The sequence below is a fragment of the Podarcis muralis genome, chromosome 1, assembly GCF_964188315.1.
Source record: "Podarcis muralis chromosome 1, rPodMur119.hap1.1, whole genome shotgun sequence".
NCBI lineage: Eukaryota > Metazoa > Chordata > Lepidosauria > Squamata > Lacertidae > Podarcis > Podarcis muralis.
In genome coordinates, this window is record NC_135655.1 from 91,131,756 (window position 1) to 91,151,519 (window position 19,764).

The 19,764-nt window shown below is 44.4% G+C and overlaps 1 protein-coding gene across 3 annotated transcripts in view; it reads left to right on the forward strand.

The window, feature by feature from the left end:
• The window catches only part of PDIA5 (protein disulfide isomerase family A member 5), a 155,643-nt gene that overhangs the window by 36,135 nt on the left and 99,744 nt on the right, over positions 1-19,764 (forward strand). For all 3 annotated transcript variants that reach the window (XM_077934924.1, XM_077934929.1, XM_077934927.1), the window contains exon 4: positions 17,625-17,708. In XM_077934924.1, the coding sequence (XP_077791050.1) occupies positions 17,625-17,708 (84 nt within the window). The remainder of the gene's footprint in view (positions 1-17,624; positions 17,709-19,764) is intronic.

Below are 19,764 nucleotides of genomic sequence, written 5' to 3' on the forward strand. Positions count from 1 at the left end.
CATTCACAAAGCAGATTTGAGATTAGCACTGAGGCCGTGTTGGGTCTTGCATTGACTCCAAAGTCCAAACTATCTTTTTAAAAAATAGTCTTTGATCAGTGCCTGGCAAGTTCATTTTAAAAAAGTAATTGGTTCCAGTTTCTGCTCGCCGTATCAAAAAATGAATTTGGAGTCACAATTGATTCACATGGTTCCCCCATCTTCAGAATTTTAGAAGCTGCTCTGCTAAAGTATCCTGTATCCCAAGAGTCCCTCTGCTGTTTTTTCTAGAGTGAGATCCCTTTAGTGGATCCTTCCTTTCCTTCAATGATTTTACTTCCATTGTGGACTTCTTCGAACTGTAATAACTGTTCAAGTGAACATGGCCTTAGCTGCCATGCTTAAATTGCTTCTCACACAACTGCCTTCCTTAAAACCTCTGGTATCACTTTGACCCTCCCCAAGCCTCACTGTTCCACTTTCAGGTCATGTCCTCTCCTTCACTTTTGTCCTGTTGAACTTAGATCATGAGCCTTCTTGGCAGGAACCACATTGCTTCTCTGTTCTATGTAGCGTCTGACAATGTTGTGCCACTAACTAAATGTCACTACATGCCCTTCAGCAAAATCACTGTCTTATATTCTTGCTTGTAACTTTGGAGTCAAACCTTCAGGGGGGCTGTTGATAGGTCTCGGGAAACACTAATGCTTTCCCATAATATACTTTTGTGCTTAAATTTGTTGGCTGTCTTGCATCATGAGCCCCACGTCGGGTGAAAGATTTCTGCATTGCAGGGGGTTGGACTAGATGACCCTTGTGGTCCCTTGCAACTCTACAATTGTATGTGTCCTAGCAGAAACTGCTAAATCTTTTAAAAGATTCAGTGTGTGTTTGTGTTTAAGTAAGAAGCTGGATCTGAATAGTAACTGGGAGAAATGTGTTGCAAATCAAACAATGATTTAAGCTTGTGTCAGTGTTTTGCCTTGGGCAGGGTTCATTTTCTGCATTTTTGATTGTTTCTCATGGCATTATTGGAAAGAAAGTTCTATGTTGGTTTGTTTACTTATTTGTTAACTTTGCGAGACTTCCCACAATATGGAAATGTCTTGGTGTGTCTTTCTGTCATCAGCCCCCAATGACTTAGCTTTTTTTGCAGGCACTTTGAAACCACAAGTCTTAACAAGAACTGCTTCAGGGAGGTGCCTGAGGAGAGAGACAGAGAGACCCTCCCATTGCAAACACATGTTGCAACTCCTTCTCAAGGATCTCCTTGCTGAAGGAGCAAATTACACAGATGTTGGGGGGTATTTACTGTGTGTGCCCAGTTTGTTTGACAAATATTGACAAGGAGCGGTTTGTTTGGCTGCTATGTTCTCCTTTCCCAGTAGCACAGATTTATTTATTTTTTGGCTTTGCTTCTCATATCACACAGTATAGCGAGTTTTCTGAACAGGGGAAGAAAGAAACATTGTGTGTGTATGTGTGTGTGTTGGCAAGGCTGGCAGGCATGCTGTGCTGTGTGGCTGCTGCCTTCTGCTCTCCCTGCAGCGATGACAGCTCTGCCTTTTATGAAATTGGCTGTGTTTTGTTTCTTATACTGTAGCTACTGTTTTACTCTTGACTTGGGAGAAAGGAAGATGCTGCCCCAGCTATTATCAGGCGACATCATTTTATTATCTCTTTGTTGATCCCAGCATTGTCCACGGAGCTATTCTCAAAACTGCTTCTTTATTGTGCAGTCTTGTTGTTCATCTTAGAAGTAAATTGTGGCACTACTTCTTCCTTGTGTGTTCGCTGGAAAATATTTATGGCTGTAATTCTTGGGATTCCTATGTGTTTTGGAAGGTGGAACAGTCCCACCACTGCTTAAGTTTTCAGGTTAAAACAAGCGCAGGCAATGTATCTAGTCCACAAAGGCCACTGCGTCCCTCTCACCACTGCTTTTCACTCGAAAGGCTTGTACTGTGGCAATAGTGGAACCAGTCAGAAAGACTTTGTGGGACAAAAGGTAAGCTATACATTGGTCCAGTTTGCATACCACAACTAGGAACAGCCACAGAAAGCCTTGTTTTCACACACACGCTGCTCCGCTCTCCTTCTGTGGAGTTTGGAATCTTCTGTTTTTGGTTAACCACAGTTTGCCATGTTTTTTGTTAACCACAGTTTGCCATGTTGTCTGGGCATAGAATTATGATACACATTAACTGTGGTTAGTGCAGTGTCTGAAAGGGGCCAGCTAATGCATTGCCTGTCCCTTAGTCACTGTGTTAAAGTGTGACAGTTTGCCTTGTATTGATAATGAACCCCAACCCACACTTGAGGGGAGCCTTCCATCTGATCCAGTAGGATTCTTATTTTCTTACACTTCTGTATAGTTGCAGATTGGGTCAGGCTATCTGCTACTACAGATGCTGATTTCCACCCCCCACCCCAATCCCTTTTGTTTCAAAAAGTTTTGGGATATTTCACGTGGCACTCTGTCCATGTTCTAGATCCCCATGCATGCAGGGCTTTTAACTTCAAACCCACAAGGGCACTTGACGTTGTGTTCAGTGAACATCTCCCTTGTGCACAACAGCAAATGTTTCTGGTGAACCCACTAAAAGGCAGTTTCAATTTGGAAGCCTTAATTATAAATGTAGCTATACTTGGTATACCCTCATCTAGGGGTGGATGAATCAGTCTGTTACCAGTCAGCATCAATTTTGCATGTATTTATTCATAGTAAAGCTATTTCCTGTTTTTGCATTAATATATTTAAATATTTTATCTCAGTGTATGCATTTCAAAACCTTTTGTATCCTAAAATAACCATTCTGTAACTCATTTTGGTGTGTTTTTCAGTCTAGAGCTATATAACAAATTTGGGAGAAGTGCAGAACCTGAAGAAGCTCAATCCACACATTAGCCTGTGGGGGTTAGGTCAGTTCACTTTGGAATTCACAGAGTAAATTCCTCAAGCATCCCAACCAACAGGGGTGGGACGCCTGTGCCTCCCTCCCCGATCTTGCTGAACTACAACTCACATCATCCTGACCATTGGCCATGATGCCTGGTATTGATGGGAATTGGAGTCTCACAGCATTGGAGGACCACAGGTTCCCCATACTATCTCCTATAGGACAGTAATACGATTTAATGCTAGGTTTAAATCTGAACTTAGGTCCCACCCATCATTTCATATTGGTAGCATACTTACTAAAATGTTGGGGGGGGGGAATCATCTAATTCTCAGAAGCTTGATGAGGCAGTAAGGTAATTAAGACTGGCTATTTTTCTCTTCTCTCTTCTCCACAATTCCACGTGTTGCTCTCTGCATAATCCACACAGAGCATGTTCAACTAAGGACGCAAGGCCCACAAATGATGTGACAGAAATACTTACTTATTGTAGCCTTCCCATGTTTTAATTAAAGAGTCCTTGCCCAAGGTGTCTGATGTTTGAATGATTTGCAGAGGAGGAGACATTGGAATATTGAATTAATAATGTCTGGTGAGATTTCACAGTGTACGCATGATATCTACTTTTTGTTGCTTGTCAGTTTTAAGCAGAATGTTCCCATTATACTGTGGAAAATCCAGTGCAATATATCTAGATTAGAAATGAAAGGCTAACTACCAGGGCTGGAGGTGCAGTTCATCATTGCAGTTCGGTAAATGTTTAAGCACTGCAGTCAGTTTGCCAGGATGTGCACATAATAATACCAAATGGGCTCTTCCCTGACCCAGAGGTAGACTTCTGAATGAAGTCATCTAGGCAGAGTGGCATTCTTCCAATGCAGTGACCAAGGGGCAGGCAATGCATTAATTGGTCCCATTCACACACTGTGCTAACTGTATTGAAGGTTAACCACTATTTTAGGCCTGGACAACGTGGCAAACTGTGGTTAACCAAGAACAAATTTTCAAACTCTTCCTTGCAGGCACACACTGGAGGAGGAGAGGGAGGAGAGTGTGTTCAGGTCCAAGGCTCACTGTGGTTCTTCCTGCTCATGCAGGCTATGTCAAACATCATATGTTGAAAGTTTTCCCTAGTATTATGTGTTTAAGCATTTTTAAAGTAAAAGCTTTGTTGTGTTGAAATGGATAATAGTTACTGTTAACTCAGTCGAAGCATATGGAAAATTATAAAAACTAATATTGTTTGTGCCTAACATACTGGATTCATAGCCATTTAAAATTGATCTCATTGAATAACTAAGGATTTGGAGGAAAAGAGAAAAGAGTTAGGGCAGCTAGTAGGATGATTCTCCACTCCATTAGTAAAGACTTGAGTGGACAATGTAAAATTATATACTGGCAAAGAGAGAACAACATTTAGTACAGGCTTCTCCAACCTGGTGCCTTTCAGATGTTGTACTCTGACTCTAATCAGCCCCAGCCAGCATGGGTAATGGTCAGGGATGATGGAAATTGAACCCTAACAACATCTGGATGGTACCAGGTTGGGAAAGGCTGATTTAATGTACATCACTGCTACTCAATTCTGGCTTTTCCTTCTAACAAATTTTGAATTAAGGGAGGGGGTTCCACCCAATTGTCATCTCACACAGAGACCTTTTCCTTTGTTCTCGTAATGATCTATCACCTAGAACAGTGTTTCCCAACCACTGTTCCGCGGCACACTAGTGTGCCGCGAGATGTTGCCTGGTGTGCCGTGGGAAAAATTAAAAAATTGAAAGATTTTTTTTTTTAAAGTCAAATTTTCGATTGGGGCGCCGTCACTAGATGACCCCTGGGGTTCCCTCCCTCCCTCCCGCTCTGCGCCTCCCTCCTCCTCCTCCTCCTCCTCCGGGGAGGCCCTTCCTGGCTCTCGGCCAAGGCTTGGCGGCTGCCACTCACTCACTCGCTCGCCCACCCGTCCCTCCATCCCTGCACCTGGCCTCTCCCCCTCCGTCCCCGGCGCGGGGGCTGCCGGGATCCGTAGTCCCCTCGCCCTTGGGCTCCGCGCCCGCGCGGGGTGTGCAAACTACGTTTCCCAGCGTGGCCTGGCGGGCCGGGCGTTTTGTTTGAAGCGCAGCGTTTTGGAATGAGCGCAGCGGCGGCGGCCGGGCGGGCAGGGGCTCCTCCGCGCAGACCCCGCGCAGCCTGCCTGCGCCCCCCGGAGATCGGGCGGCAGGATGGAGCCCGGGGATCCCCGCGGAGGCGGAGCGGCGGAGGCGGAGGCTGCCCCCAGGTAGGGCTGCGTCGGGGTTTTTTTATTTTTGCAATGCTGCATCCGCGCCGGAGGGGACGCATCGGACCGCGGGGAGACCCCTTGGCGGGCGTGCAAGGCAATGCATGCGTGCAGGCGTTGCATGGAGTGCAGTGCAATGCAATGGCAACGCGGCGCCCTGCATGCATGCATGCAACTTCCACCGGCGCTCCAGACTTGGCAGGTGAGGGGGGTCCCCAGTGGGCGGCAGAGAGAGCCGGGAGGGCGAAGGGGAGCCGGGGGGGGGAGCAGCGCTGCTCCCCGAGCCGAGCCCGGGGGGAAACTTCGGCGTCGTTGCGCCGGGTGTTGGAAGCGGAGGCTGGCGGGGGCCCCTCACCTGCAAAACCTGGTTGCCTCTCATATATTTCGTGCATTGCATTCATCGCCCGCTTTCTCCTCCAAGGAGCTCCCGGGGGCGCGTGTGGTTCTCCCCGTGTTATCCTCGCAACAACAGCCCTGCGAGGTGGGTCAGGCGAGTGGCCCAAGGGAGCACCCAGGGATTGTCCTGGCCAGGTGGGGTGATTTGAACCCTGCTCTCTGCCCGGTCTTCGTCCTCATTTAGCCCCCACATGTGCATGACTGTGCATGACTGAGGTTTTCCCCCCTCGTCTTGGCTATGGTGTGAGTCTGTGCTGTTAATTAATGGGGTTCTGCCTTCGGAGAAGATGAGCCAGCCCTCAAGGAGGTGATTATGTAATTTGCTAGCAATTCATGTCCCTCCCGGCGTGATGCTGCGCGCTGACGTCACGGGGCTGTAATGGTGGTGTGCCTCGAGATTTTTTTCATGAAACAAGTGTGCCTTTGCCCAAAAAAGGTTGGGAAACACTGACCTAGAAGATCACCTCATCAAGAAGCTAGTCTGGCTGGTTCCAGGGGTCAGAAGGCTCTCTGCATACATCTTCTCCCCCCCCCCCCCAAACTTATAGCAGTATCTGGAATCGTACTGCAAAATGGGTTTGAGGCAATGTGGAGAGAAGCTTTTAATGTTTAGGCAGTGTTTGAAACATCCCCAAACACATACAAATACATCACTGATGTTGCATTCATTGTTCCGCTATAATGTATTGAAATTTTATACAGAGCAGAAACGAAAAAGGAGACAGAATTAAATGTTCTGGCTTTCTGTCATAAATCGCACGGGGTGTACAGAATCTCTTATGTTTTGCCTATGTTAATATTCCCAGAAGCATCTTAAGGATTCAGGTTTGCTATCTACTGACTTGGGTTTTTTTGGCATGTCAGAAATTGAATCCATATATCTAAATACTTGCCCCCCCTCCATTTTTGCCTTTTCCCTAAGAGTTGCAGTTGATTGAATAAATTCTCAATCATTCTCATGCTCCATATTTTAAAATACCAAAATTTTAGTGTAGGGAGGCTGAGGTCTTTCCATTTCTCTGCAGTACATGGTCTTAACAGCCTCTAGTGAAAGGGATATAGATTCTTTTTTTATGGAAACTGCATCCATTTTTTAAAGGAGAGGAGAATTGCTTAGGAGGTATAACTGGTTTATAGGACCTGTATTGATATCAGTGTTATTACTTTCCTCCAGACTGATTCCATAGCACAAATAAGAACATGTGCTGCAGCCATTGAGTCAGTTAGTCAGTGATGCCCAGGTCACCTCATCCTTATGTATATCTGAGGAGTCCTCACCTCATATCCCTCTGTGCTGCACTGCTTTAGACTTTTTCCTTTTAATTCTTCCCTAAAGTTTCATTGACTGAATTTTCAGGACTATTCTTTTTTAATTAAAAGTTTGGCTATCAAGCGTTCCCCACTGTGCCTTTTCTTTAAAGCCCTTGAATGATGTTGTATAATTAAGTTCAGGGCAACCTGTGTTCCTTGCAGCTTTTCTGTGCTGTCCTGGAGTCTAGTTACACATTTTGTGGAATCTACCACTGTGGTAGTGATGGTGTTGGAAGTTGATTCTTCCATGGTTTCTTCCAGTTTTCACATTTCTTTCTAGTACATGTGCCCCATGTTAGGCGTGTGAAAATTGGATTGTATCCCAGGGACTGTTAGTGCAGCTCTCAGTCCCACCTCCAACCAGAGGTGGATTTAGGGCAGCACAATCATTTCCATTTCACTCGGCGCCAAGACTAGGGGGCACCATAAGTAGGACGTAGTGAATTGAGCAGAATAGGGCGCCACTGAAATTTGAAATACCAAAGTGTGCCCTTGCTCCCATGCTGTTCAAGAAGGTCCCCCCTGCCCCAAGCCTCGGAAGCAGCTTTTCTGAGGGAACAGTGGACTGCAGGTTGGAGGAGGAATAAGAGAAAACAACCTTTGTCCACCCCATATCTTTCAGTGAAGCACCCTGTCAATGGAACTTATGTAAAGCCTGGATCCGACCCACTATATATGAAAAGCTGGAACTCAATAGGACATCAAAAATGTTTGCATTTAAATATGTGCATCTTCCTGTTCCTTGTCACACATAGCCTGACATATGTGCAAGTTTATTGAATGACAGGACCATTCTCTTACCAAGCTGATCCTCAAAGTACTTTGGCAAGTGAGAGGATCACTGAAGCCAGCAGAGCTCCTTCTGTCAAGATGCTTGAGAATTGGACTGTCAGCTGTTTTAAGGCTGTGATGAAAGAGCTTTTCTTTCTTTTTAAAATGATGAAAGTCCCTCTGTCTTTCTTCACCAGGAGATCCTGTGCTGTGTTTGGCACTTCTCCTTAACCTACTGCTTATTTCTGTGCAGTGGTGTCGATTTCAAGAGAGATTCACTTATTAACATGCCTCTCCTTGGAAAATGCCATTTGTTATAACACGCTGGTTTCTGCACAGCTGGAATGCTATGCTGTTGAGTTGTACTCTCCATTCCTTATGGTTGACATCCAAAGACACCTGCCTCGCGTTTGACTTGCTAGTCTGTTGTCTTTGAGTTGAAACAGCTCTTGGTATTGCAAAGCGAAGAAGTGTCCTCATTCAGTGCCAAAGTCATTAATCGGTATGATGAATTAATTAGCCATAGATTACTAATGTGGATCTTTAAATGGTATTCTTATCACAGCAGTTTCCACGGGGAAAGCTGCAGTGCTGATGGCAAGATTGTAAGCTGTCTCAGGCAATGCATTTGAGATGATTTTTCTCAGCAGGAGATGATTTAATCTGAGGAGTTTCCTTGAGCATAATTTTTGCTAACATAATTGTTTGCTAATGAGGGGTGAAGTCTTGTTCAGACTTGCACCAAAGTAAATAACCCTGATACCTGTAGAATCTTCACATTGAGACCAAAATTACTTTGATGCTTGGCTTCCCTAACCTCATTATCCTATTATTTGCTTTCCAAACAGGTTTGTCTATCACACATTTAAGTTACATTGATTTCAGTAACTTTTAAGCATGCCCATTTTTCTCTGAATTGTGCCCATATTCATTCATTCATTCATAAATTTAGGATTGTGATTACTGTGTGCCATCAGTATACACAGTGTTGTACAGAGTACAACAGGGCAGGTCCCTGTCTCAAGGAAATTACAATCTAATATTTGATTGGGGTGGGGGATGACAACAGAGGAAGTAGGGCAGGAAAGTGGAGGCAGGGACAAACAGGTAAGGAATGTGCAGTTGTTTCATCTGCACCTGCTCAAGCTTAGTTGCAGGCTGAGTTACAGTAGGGCATTTCTTCATTTCCTTAAAGAGAAATCTGGAAAAGAGAGCTCTTTTTTCTGTCACTCACATCTCCCTGGTCTTTTCTCTTTACTTTTCTCCACCCCATCCCCCGCCACACCCAATATAATTGTTTTGCCCGTCAGTGCTTACTTTTCAAATCATTTTGACATGAGCTGCATACAGCTGTATTGAAATCTTCAGTTGTTGGATTCTGTGTCTCGGAGGCATAGAGATGAGTCATAGACTTCAGGCTGGCATTTCTTTATCTGTCTGTTTGGGTCTTTCTATTTCAGTCTTGGAGGGTCTTCTTGTTTTTGTCTATGTGTGGAAGCAAGAGACCACTATCATACAGGGGTTTGCCCCCCCCTCTCCTTTTTCAAGGAAGAGCTCTTGCAGCCTTTATTTTGACACTTCCTTTGTGGTGCTCCCTCCTTGTCATAAAGGACTGAAACAGAAAGGCCTAATATCATTAATCCACGAGGATCCATATAAATATGAATTGCTATTACTGGTTCCACTACTACCACAGAATTAGGAAGAAGCAATAATAGGGACACCAAAAGAGTCCCTGAAGCTGGAGCAGAAGCCAATATGTTTTTCATTTTCCTAGCACAATTCCCTAGCTTCTCTTTCATAAAGCATACCGCCACCACTGCTGCTTTGAGAATATGGAGAAAAATAATAATGTGTTGGATCTTTTCAAAGAGCCTTTTCTGGCAGAGGATCTTAAATCTGAGACACAGGGAAAAGTACATGGACCCTTTGACGACATCCTCTGTATGTGCTTTCAGACATCACAGTGCCAGCCCAATCTAGCTGATGTGTAGACATATGTAGGATTGTCGAGTTTTGCTTGGGAAGGGGTTGCATTTGAAGTATCTACATAGCACTCTCCTCCTCCTCCTCCTCCTCCTCCTCCTCCTCCTCCTCCTCCTCCTCGGCACAATGAGAGGGTTTGTTCAACACACTGCTAATTATATTTTCAGTTAAATTGCTAGTTTACTAGAAAGCAGGGAAATGATGGGGGGGGGGGAGCCAAGTGTATTGAGTCCAAATTCCCAATGAATCTCCTTCTAGTCATGGCTTCAAAGTCTGAAAAACAACACTAGTGATAAGCAAACACAATCTTGATTCAGAATTGCATCCAGCAAATTTAATTTAAACAAATCTGAAAATGGCTCTTTTTGTTCCAGGTCCAGTTTGGACCTTGTTGTATTCCTGATGATATCACTGGGACTGAAGTAGCATTCAAGGATCTCACCCGCATCTCCCATTGCACCATTCCACTTACCTAGTCTGGCCACGAGGCCTTACTTGAGGACTTCAATCACTTGATCATCTGCTAGAATTCTGGCGTCGAAGCTTTCTTTAGGAAACATCAACTCTGGGTCACATAATTTCCATGACTTTTGGTGTCAAAGGAGGTTAGGCACTTTTAGTAAACTACATATTAAAATGTATTAAAAAGGTGGTAGCGAGGTGCACCTCTGTTGCAGTCACTGGGAGAGTAAGAGAGAAGATATTCTCTGGTTTCATTACCGTCCAAGCCAGAGAAGATTGTAGTGCGCACTTTGGATTGGAGACCAACTTTACAAGTCTTCAGCGTTTGTGTTCTGAGCAAGGAAAGTACAAATTTTGGCATCACTAAAACATTTCCAAACTATTTTGGGGGTGATAGTCTTTATGCAATAAGGTTTCTGCTTTTACCATGCTGTTAAATTGACGTCCTTTGAACAATATAGACTGCGAGCTTGTTAGAGGATGTATTTGTCTATTCCAGAAAGGCAGTTATTGTCACTCAATCTGAAGTTTTAATAACTTAATAACAAGTCCCCGCCCAAGAAACATGGCTACAGCAGCAACACAAACCTTCACATCTAACTTTATACACTATTAAATACTTGTTGCTTTGCCACACAGTGATTAAACTTATGCAGAAATTTGTAATATATGAATTGGTACCACAAAGAGTTCTGTTTTTATTTTAGGAACAGCATTCTGAGATAAAAGCATGAATATTTAGCTAATTCTTTCCAAATGGATAGTTTCTCACTGTCCTTTGGCAACTCTGTTGTGGTTTCAAGGTTGGGGATTAATCACATGAGGGCAGCCGCCTTCTGTATTTACAGATGCTGCTCTGAATTAGATGAATGGTATTCAACCAAGGCTGCTGTGTTCTGTTGTACATTTATAGAAGCTTTGCCATAATGACCTCTAGTTGTTACTTGAAGGCGTAATGATTATCTGTGGCACTTCCAATTGTGCTTAGATCTAAGGATCACATGGCTCAACTATTATTAACAGCAGATGTTTAAGAAGGAGCCACACTGTTAACAGTTTCCACTACTATAAAATTCCTAGTTATGGCTGCAAAAAATAGACACCAATACACTAGTTGTGCTTTTTTCAGATTGAACTGGGTTATAGAATATATTATGTCTAAAGGTATGAGTTTTGTATTTCTTAATATCAATATATGGTGCTAGAATTACTACCTTAGGAAATATATAACTGAGTGTAAGTGAATTGAAGGTAATGTGGGTTGTGTTTTTTTAAAAAAAGTTGTTTGACCCCCTTCTTTACAAGAGCACAATTCTGATGTCTCTGCCAAGCCTACCTGCATTTTTCTACTGCATTGAACTATAGGTAAAAGGGAGGGGTGTTGAGATCAAGAGAGTTACAAACTCTATTAAGGACTTCCCTTCTTCCTTCTCTCACATACACATTCTTCCATCACAAGAGCTGTTGTCCTAATTACCCTTTTCCACACTAGAGGTGAGGTGTTTTTCCTTAAGAGGATGTTGGCAAAAATCCAAAGACATTCTCCTCAGAGCAGAAAACTGATTCTGCTTTTCTATTACATTGTTATTCAGAATAAAGGAGGGCATTAACCAAATGCTGTCAGAAAGTGTTTCCTGAAGCAGATGCTTGGTAAGGTAGTTTATTTTCGGGCATCTGTGGAAAGGGGACGGAAGACAGGAGGGAGGGAGGTCAAAATGGCCATTTCAGTCAAAATGTGCTCAAGGTGCAGTATGTGGTGAGACTGAGCTGCACCTTTGGTTTCTTTGCATATAGGAAGGTAATATGTGTACTGAGAAGTTGTACACATATTATCTGAAAGCTCTCTTTCTGACCTTGTGATATAATTAGGTAGGAAGAATCTGTGCGGAGGTGAGGGGAGACTGAGTGTCTGAACAGGCTTTCGGTTTGTGCCATTCTGTCCATAGCCAATCCATACTGGCAGGTTTAAATGTAAGTGTCTCATGTACTGTTGGAACAGCCCTGCCTCTGTTCACCTGATGGGATACTCGCTTGCATTGTGTTAAGTCTAGATCAGATACAAACCACACTCGTGCTTCCTTATCCTCCCCTGAAATGTATACAGACTATGAGATTTCAAAAGATGCTTTTCTCAAGGTGAGGTTGAATCCAGAGGGCAAAAAGGCCTGTTGCCTCTGTCCAGAAAAAACTTTTCCTGCCTGAGGGCTGTTTAACAAGGATTTTGTGATGAAGGATTGTGATCTTGTTTTAAATTGTATTGATGCATTTTATGTATTTTTCTGTTGTGCTTTATGCTTTGTAAGTGGTTTCAAGGGCAGTTCTAGGGGACTGTGTAGAAATTGAATAAAAATAATAATAAATGTGAGTTATGACACTTATGAGTACCCGTCAACAGCCTCTGGAAGGATGTGGTTCAAAGGATATGAATAACCTGCTTTCTCCCACTGCATAATCTTTCTCAATCACCATCCGTGGGACAGTCAAACCATTGTTAGAATGCAGGTAAAAGATCAGAATGGGAAATTAGGCATTGATTTGGGCCTCAACTGCTTCTGTGGGCGCTAAATTGCTATATATTTAGCAGTTAAAGTCAGCACAGCTGTGACTTCTTTTCAAATTAAAGGAGCAGGATTCAAAGATACAGGAAAATAGCTGCTTGCACTGTTTAGCAAACACTTGCACAGGTGCTGATGGAATTATTTGTGTAGTGCTAAAATTGGCTAGGTTCTATAGCAGTTGTTTTGCTTCCGTTTGCATCAAGTAAAATAATATATTTGATTTTGGTTTTCTCATGTAGTGCTCTAGTACAAGTTGTAAAATAGCCCTTCTGAGGATGGAAAGAAGCTCCCACATGTCGAAGGAAACCTTTGGAACTAACCCAGTGATTGGAAATATTGAATGACTTGTCTCATTCTGGGATGTAATTGAAAATGATAAGAGATGCTTTGGGTGGCTGCCCAGTAGCCATGCACTACTGCTGATCCACCACATTCAAAGATGGCACTGGGACAGTCTTATAAGGCATTAGATGAGACAGGGGACAAAATGGCTTCTCCCATGATCTACCGTACTCCTTCAGTACAAAGTACACCTCCATTGGGTCTGCAAGACTGATCTTAGACGGAAACTAGTTAGTATGTGCAGCCATGTGTTTTATCACCCCACTACCAGCTTAAAAAATCAAGAAGTGTCAGGCAACTGTGTTTAAGCAGAATAATGGTAGGGACAAAGCTGCTTAGCACTTTCCACTGGCACTTAAATTCTCTCAACTTCTGTTCCCTGTCTATAGAGGAAAAGCATAAATCATGCTTTGGGGGAGGTGGTGATTTTGAGCAGGAAAATAAAGTGCCAAGAAAGAAAGGGTTAAACAGCTCTTCTTCTCCCCTGTTCCCCCCCACTTGCTCACAATCTCTCAACCCTGGTGTGAGTGAGTCTCTGTGTATTTTAAATTACACTGGTGAAAAGTTAACTTTAGCTGTGTGTGTAGTATTTAATTGGGGGGCTTTAAAGAGACGATTTGCACAATGTACTGGAACTACACGGTTTCCTCCTTGTTTCCACATTTTAAGATGATAATGAGATCAGCCTCATAAAGCTGACTTTAGTACTGGTGGTAACATCTGCTGCTTAAGGAATCACCTGGTGCCCTAGCAGATCTAAGAAAAAGGTGGAAGTTTGTGATGGGCCACCATCACAGTGTGTACAACACTGCATAATTGGTGGAGGTCTGTGTTGGACAGGATGATGTTTTAGCCAGCGTCAGCTGTAACTTTCTGATGACCGTGTGGTCTGGCATGCACTATATGTGAGAAGCCATTGCCTTGGCAAGATTGCAAGCTTTGCTTTAATGGGTGAAAGCATTCACCTTTAAGTGAGGAAGTCTGTCTTAGTGTCTTAGTTTTGCTAGTTAGTGCTTTAAAATGCTAATGTCAGTGCATGCCAGACCGCTGATTATCATGCGTTTCTATATGCTACAGTCTTCCTGCTCAGACTAACTACCATCTGCAGGGTATGTGCTGAACTCTTCTCACCCAAGCTCTCCCGTCTTATCTGCAACATAGTGCTAATTTATTTATTGTTCATTCTTCACATTTGCCGTAAAGACAGCTTGAAAATGTCGAGAGAATTAACAGGAATGCCAGCAACCGCAAAAGCAGCACTTCGTGTAGGGAATGGCCCTAATCAGTTCCTCATTTCTCAAGTGTTGAATGTGTGCTCAGCAATTTCAGTTCCATGCTGGCACATTGGTGCGCAGATGCATGTTGCTCTGTGCCTTTCAGTTTGACTCGATCCAAGAATCTTTGAAGATGCCTCTTCCGTCTTTGGCCCTGCTATTAATGCTCTTCATCCTGCCACTTTGTGCCAGTCTAAGATATAATACTTCCAGGCTAGGCTGCAGGATTATACCTGCCTCTTGGGCGAGTTATCCCATATTTTCTTCTACTGGCCTTATGTCAGGGCCAACCTTAACAAGGATTTGGTATTAGCCAGGATTTATCCATAACCAGCTGTTATCCGCAAAGTCAGTGGAGATTAAAGCAGTTCCGGCCCAAGACATTTTGCTGCCTGAAGCAGAGCCCAAATAAGTTTTAATCTTATATGGGCATTAAAGCACAGATCCTTTTTGCCCTCAGTTTGTCCACATGTTCTGTGAGACTGTGTGGTCTGCTGCTGAGAATGCTTAGGAGCATTAGTGTGGGAAAACTGATGAGGTGGGTTCTAATTCCAATAGAGGCACATCCTCTCTGGTCTATATATATCTCATGTAGAATATATGAGTGGTAGTGTTCTTTAGAAGAAAGCATTGCAGCCACCACTCCCACCCCACTTTCTCCCAGTATCCCATAAGAATAGACTGGGTGGAACTTCATCATTGCCAATTATAATCATTAGCCCTCATGCCCCCGACACCCACCCAAAGGAGAGATCTTCATGGCTCTTGTTCTGTATTGGCCTCCAGGAATGCTCAGCATACCATCTAGATTCTAGAAATTAAGCCTTAGTGAACAAATAGGTTAGGATCTGCATTTGATATTGTTTACTGTCTGGTTATACTTTGTGCCTAACCCCCCCCCCCCATATCTCTCTGTATTTCTTTATATGTTACTTCTTCAGTTCATTCTATTTTAGTTTATTTTCCCTGGTGTCGCATACCCTTCACACATGTACAAATATAATTGCATGTGTCTGTGTTCTCAGGCAAATGCAGGGTGTTTGTGATGTCTACGCGATGCCACTACTGGCTTCTTCAACACCTTCATACTGTACATCATTTCTTCTTGTTGCCTCCTACGATTCATTTACCTACTGACCTATTGTTAAGCTCCTTGTACAGGTTGTGACTATTTATCTGATGTTTGTATATTCTTTGAGTAGTTTCAGGGATGCTACCAATAATACTTCTGACAATGTAGGCATTTTCAGCAGATATATCCCAATATTTTCCTAGTACTTCAGGCCGGGTGTGAAAGCTAGAAATACATTTTCCGTGGGGCTGGGTGGTAATGTGTTGCAGTGGCTCTGCTTGTATCTGGATGACCATTTCCAGAAGGTGGTGATGGGAGATTTCTACTTAACTCAATGGTGCTTGTGCCACAGGGTCCTGCAGGGTCTATCGTATCTCCCATTCTTTTTAACATCTACATGAAACTGCTGAGCATAGTCATTTGGGGATTTGAAGTGAGTTGTTGCCAGCATGTGGGTGACACAGAACTTTTCATTAAAACCACACGAAGTGCTGAATGTGCTAGGCTAGGGTAAAGGACAACATGAGAATAACAAGCTGAGGTTAGCTCTGTGAATAAGTACTTCCTCTCTCCAGATGAGCAGGGTTCAGCCTGCTCTGGATGGGATTGCACTTCTTCTAAATGATCAAATTCATAGCTTGGGGGTGGTCTTGTATCCATCAGTGACCTTACATATATAAGTGACATGTTTAATTAACTTTGGCTTGTAGCCAGTGCAGTGCTACGTAACTGTGCCCTCAGTGCAAAGATTTGCACTGGCACAATGGGAGGTCCCCCCCCCCACACTTTTAACACCCCCAGTGTATGGTGTATTTTTGACTGTTTCCATGTGTGAAATGATTTTCCTGTCTTCTTTTTCTTCTTCCAAACTTGGATTTGAAGGTTTGTTTAGGATTCTAAAGTTCAATTCTACTGTACAGTGGTACCTCAGGTTACAGACGCTTCAGGTTACAGACTCTGCTAACCCAGAAATAGTACCTCGGGTTAAGAACTTTGCTTCAGGATGAGAACAGAAATCGTGTGGCGGCAGCGGGAGGCCCCATTAGCTAAAGTGCTACCTCAGGTTAAGAACAGTTTCAGGTTAAGAACAGACCTCCAGAACGAATTAAGTTCTTAACCCGAGGTACCACTGTATTGGGTGGAATTCAACATAGCACAAACTGGGGTATATGAATACAGGAAATAAGATCCACTAACAAACAGAACTTCCTCCTCCTCCTACCATGTGCCCCCTAAACCTGTCCTTAGGACTCATCTAACCCTCCAGAGCAGATTTAGCAGGAGAGGAAAAGTGGACCTTGTTTTTACCCATATATATATTAAACTTGAACATCACCTGGGGATATTTTTTTTGAGGCAAGTAGTAAAACTAAATAATAAATGTCACCCATAGATTTAAAGAGACAGAAACAGAAAGAGCAGTTGAATCATACTGCAATCACCTGTGCCACCAACTGCTGCCATGAGATAAAGAGACGTGGTGCAGTAGCATGAGAAAGATTCCTGTGTGAGTGCATTTCTCTGCTCCTTCATTAGCCTGTTGCAGCTCTTGCTTGCTCAATTAACTTTGTGACAAATTTATGTATTGGGAAATGTGTAAAATGTTCCCCGGGATTTCATTCATGGCATTCCAGCCGTTTTATGGTGTCCTTTTAGATGTTAATCTTGTCTGTTTCCCAGAGAAGCCAATTTCAGAGCTTTTCGCGTTTTAATCATTCTGCAGATTTGTGGCTGTGTTGCATTCTTTTTATTTTCATGTTGTGGGGCACATTCTGGGCTGGGAAGGTTGACATGGGCTTGGTTGCTACAGAAAACTGTGGGTTGGTGTTGCTGAGTAAGTCTGTCCATCCCTCCTGCCTTGTGCTATGATTTGGAAGTGTGGGATGGGGCTGCCTTTGGCTGTAACTCTTAGCAACTGAATCATTAAGGAGAAGGCTGGCAGAAAGAAGTGCTATCAGGGCTGCACCCAGCTATTCTAACACTGAGTATTGACTTGGAAGTAAGTCCCACTCTGCTCAGTGCAGCTTACTAAGTGTGTTTAGGGTTGCGTCATAGAATTATAGAACTGTAGTTGGGAGAGACCCCAAGGGTCATCTAGTTTTACCTCCTGCAGTGCAGGAATCCAACTAAAGCATCCCTGAATGTTGCAGTCCCATGCTGCTGCTTGTGTCCTAGGTTAAATTATCAGTAATTACGGCAGAGGTGCTAAACTAGAATTGTTCACATGTAGTTAATGTAGTTAATGTTGTGTAATATTTTTAAAAATATATCAAATGCTTTTGTTTGTTTTTCTTGCAGTGATTCAGAGAGCAGAAAACTATGCAAGAAGATGAAAGTTGACCCTAGTTTGAAGGAGAAAGGGGTAGAGTTATTGCATTACAAGTAAGTGCAAGAACGGGTTTTTATTTTATTTGTTGAGACAATTTATATACTGCTTAATTACAATCCTATCTAAGATTGTCAAGGAGTGCAACATAATGTGTTGAGAGTGGCTGTGCTGCCATTGGCTTTATCTTTTCCTGAAGATACCCTGCAAGGCAGCAGAGGTTTAGTATCAGTGTTTTCCTTTTCCTAGATGGGCTACCTTCCCGGGTTGATGAGCCCCATCTGTCCCTCACTTCGCTCTACAGCAGTGTTTCCCAACCGGTGTTCCGCGGCACACTAGTGTGCCGCGAGACGTTCCCTGGTGTGCCGTGGGAGGGAGGCGGGCGAGTCGGTTGGCGAGAGGTGGGGCGGCGGCGGCGAGGATCCGCGTCGAGCTGGGGGCGGCTCCGCGGTGGTGGTGCCGAGGTTTCTCTCTCCATTCTCCCCTCACACACACACACAGGATCAGCTGACAGGCCCCGGCCAATGGGGCGGCGGTGAGGCAGCGCGCGCAAAAGGGAGGAGCGCGAGACAGCGGACGAGGAGGAGGCCGGCATGTCCGGGCAGCAGCAGCAACAACAGCAGCAGCAACTCCCGGCGATGGCTCCTCAAGCCCCGGGCAACCCTACTCCCTCACCGGCCTCGGCCGGCCTCCTGCTCCACCCGCCGCCGCCTCCCCCGCCGCCGCCGGCCACCTCGGCCCCGCCGCCGCTCCCTCCTCCGCCCGCTATCGCCGCCACCACCACAACAGCCGCCGCTGCCTCAGCTGGGCCCATGCCTGCCGGGAGCGGCGGCGGCAGCAGCAGCAGCAGCGCCCCGGCGCCCTTCCCTCCCGGCGTGACGCTGCGCGCTGACGTCACGGGGCTGTAATGGTGGTGTGCCTCAAGATTTTTTTCATCAAACAAGTGTGCCTTTGCCCAAAAAAGGTTGGGAAACACTGCTCTACAGCATGTGCAGGAACTGCCTTCTTGGCTATTGGACCCACTATTGGTCTTGTCTGCTCAATCCACCGGAGCCTGTCTTTGTATGCAGGGCAAGTCCCTAAATCAACGAGGGTTTGAGGCCCATCGGCTACCCTCACCTGGTTTAGTCAGCCAGTCAAAGCCATTTCCCGGGGTGTAGCTGCTGTTGCATGCTGACAGCTTCTAGGAGCCACAGGTGAGAGCTGAGTGCAGAGTGGGGACCAAAGGTGGACAAACTGCCCCAGAAGGAGCACAATATGTCTCCCACCAGAGGTACTACCCCTCCCCATACAGCCCAGAGTGGCTATGCAAAAATAACAAAAGCTCGTAAGGCAGAGATAATAATTTTCATATGTACTGCATTCCAAAATTGGGCTGCTAATGGACATTTAATGGGCAGGCAACATGGCATGGGTTGGCTGTGATGAGCTGGTGGCTGAAAGCTAATTTCTGTTGGTGCACTCGGTCCCACTAAGATCTTAGTGCTTGCTAATATTTAAGAATATTAAATGCTTTTGTTTATCTCTTGCAGTTGCCGGAACCATGCACCTTCCTCAACAGTTGGGGTTTTGTTCTGACCTTGCACCATACATCTGAAATGCAGCACAAGGTCGGAGACAATTCCTGTCCCAATCCCAAACCTGGAGGAGGGTTCAGAGTTCCGTGCAATGGGAAAGCAAGCCTTCAACCCCCTCCAGTTTAGAGTTGGAGGGAAGTGGACAGGCTTGCTTTGTCTGTATGTTTGCTAGGCAGTTGAAGCACCTGTCAAATGCAGATGTCAAGACACCTGCCTCTCCTTCTAGCTTGGAGCTGGATCCAAAACACATCCCAAGCCTCCTCTGAAGTGTGGAGGCAAGGAGGAGCAGGGTCATTCCCTTCCCCCTCGCAGCTTCAAGCTTTGAAGTAGGACTTACCCAAGAGGCTTTCTGAGCCACAAAAGTGGCAAGTAAAATTGTAAACTCCTAGACATAATTGCACTGTATCTACTGGTGCATACATAGATAATGTAAGTTTTGTTGTGAATTTCAAAGACCATGTTACATACTCAGGAGAGTAACCTGAATAAAAATGTGTGTGTGATTAAATAATACACTGTTATTAATATTAGTAGT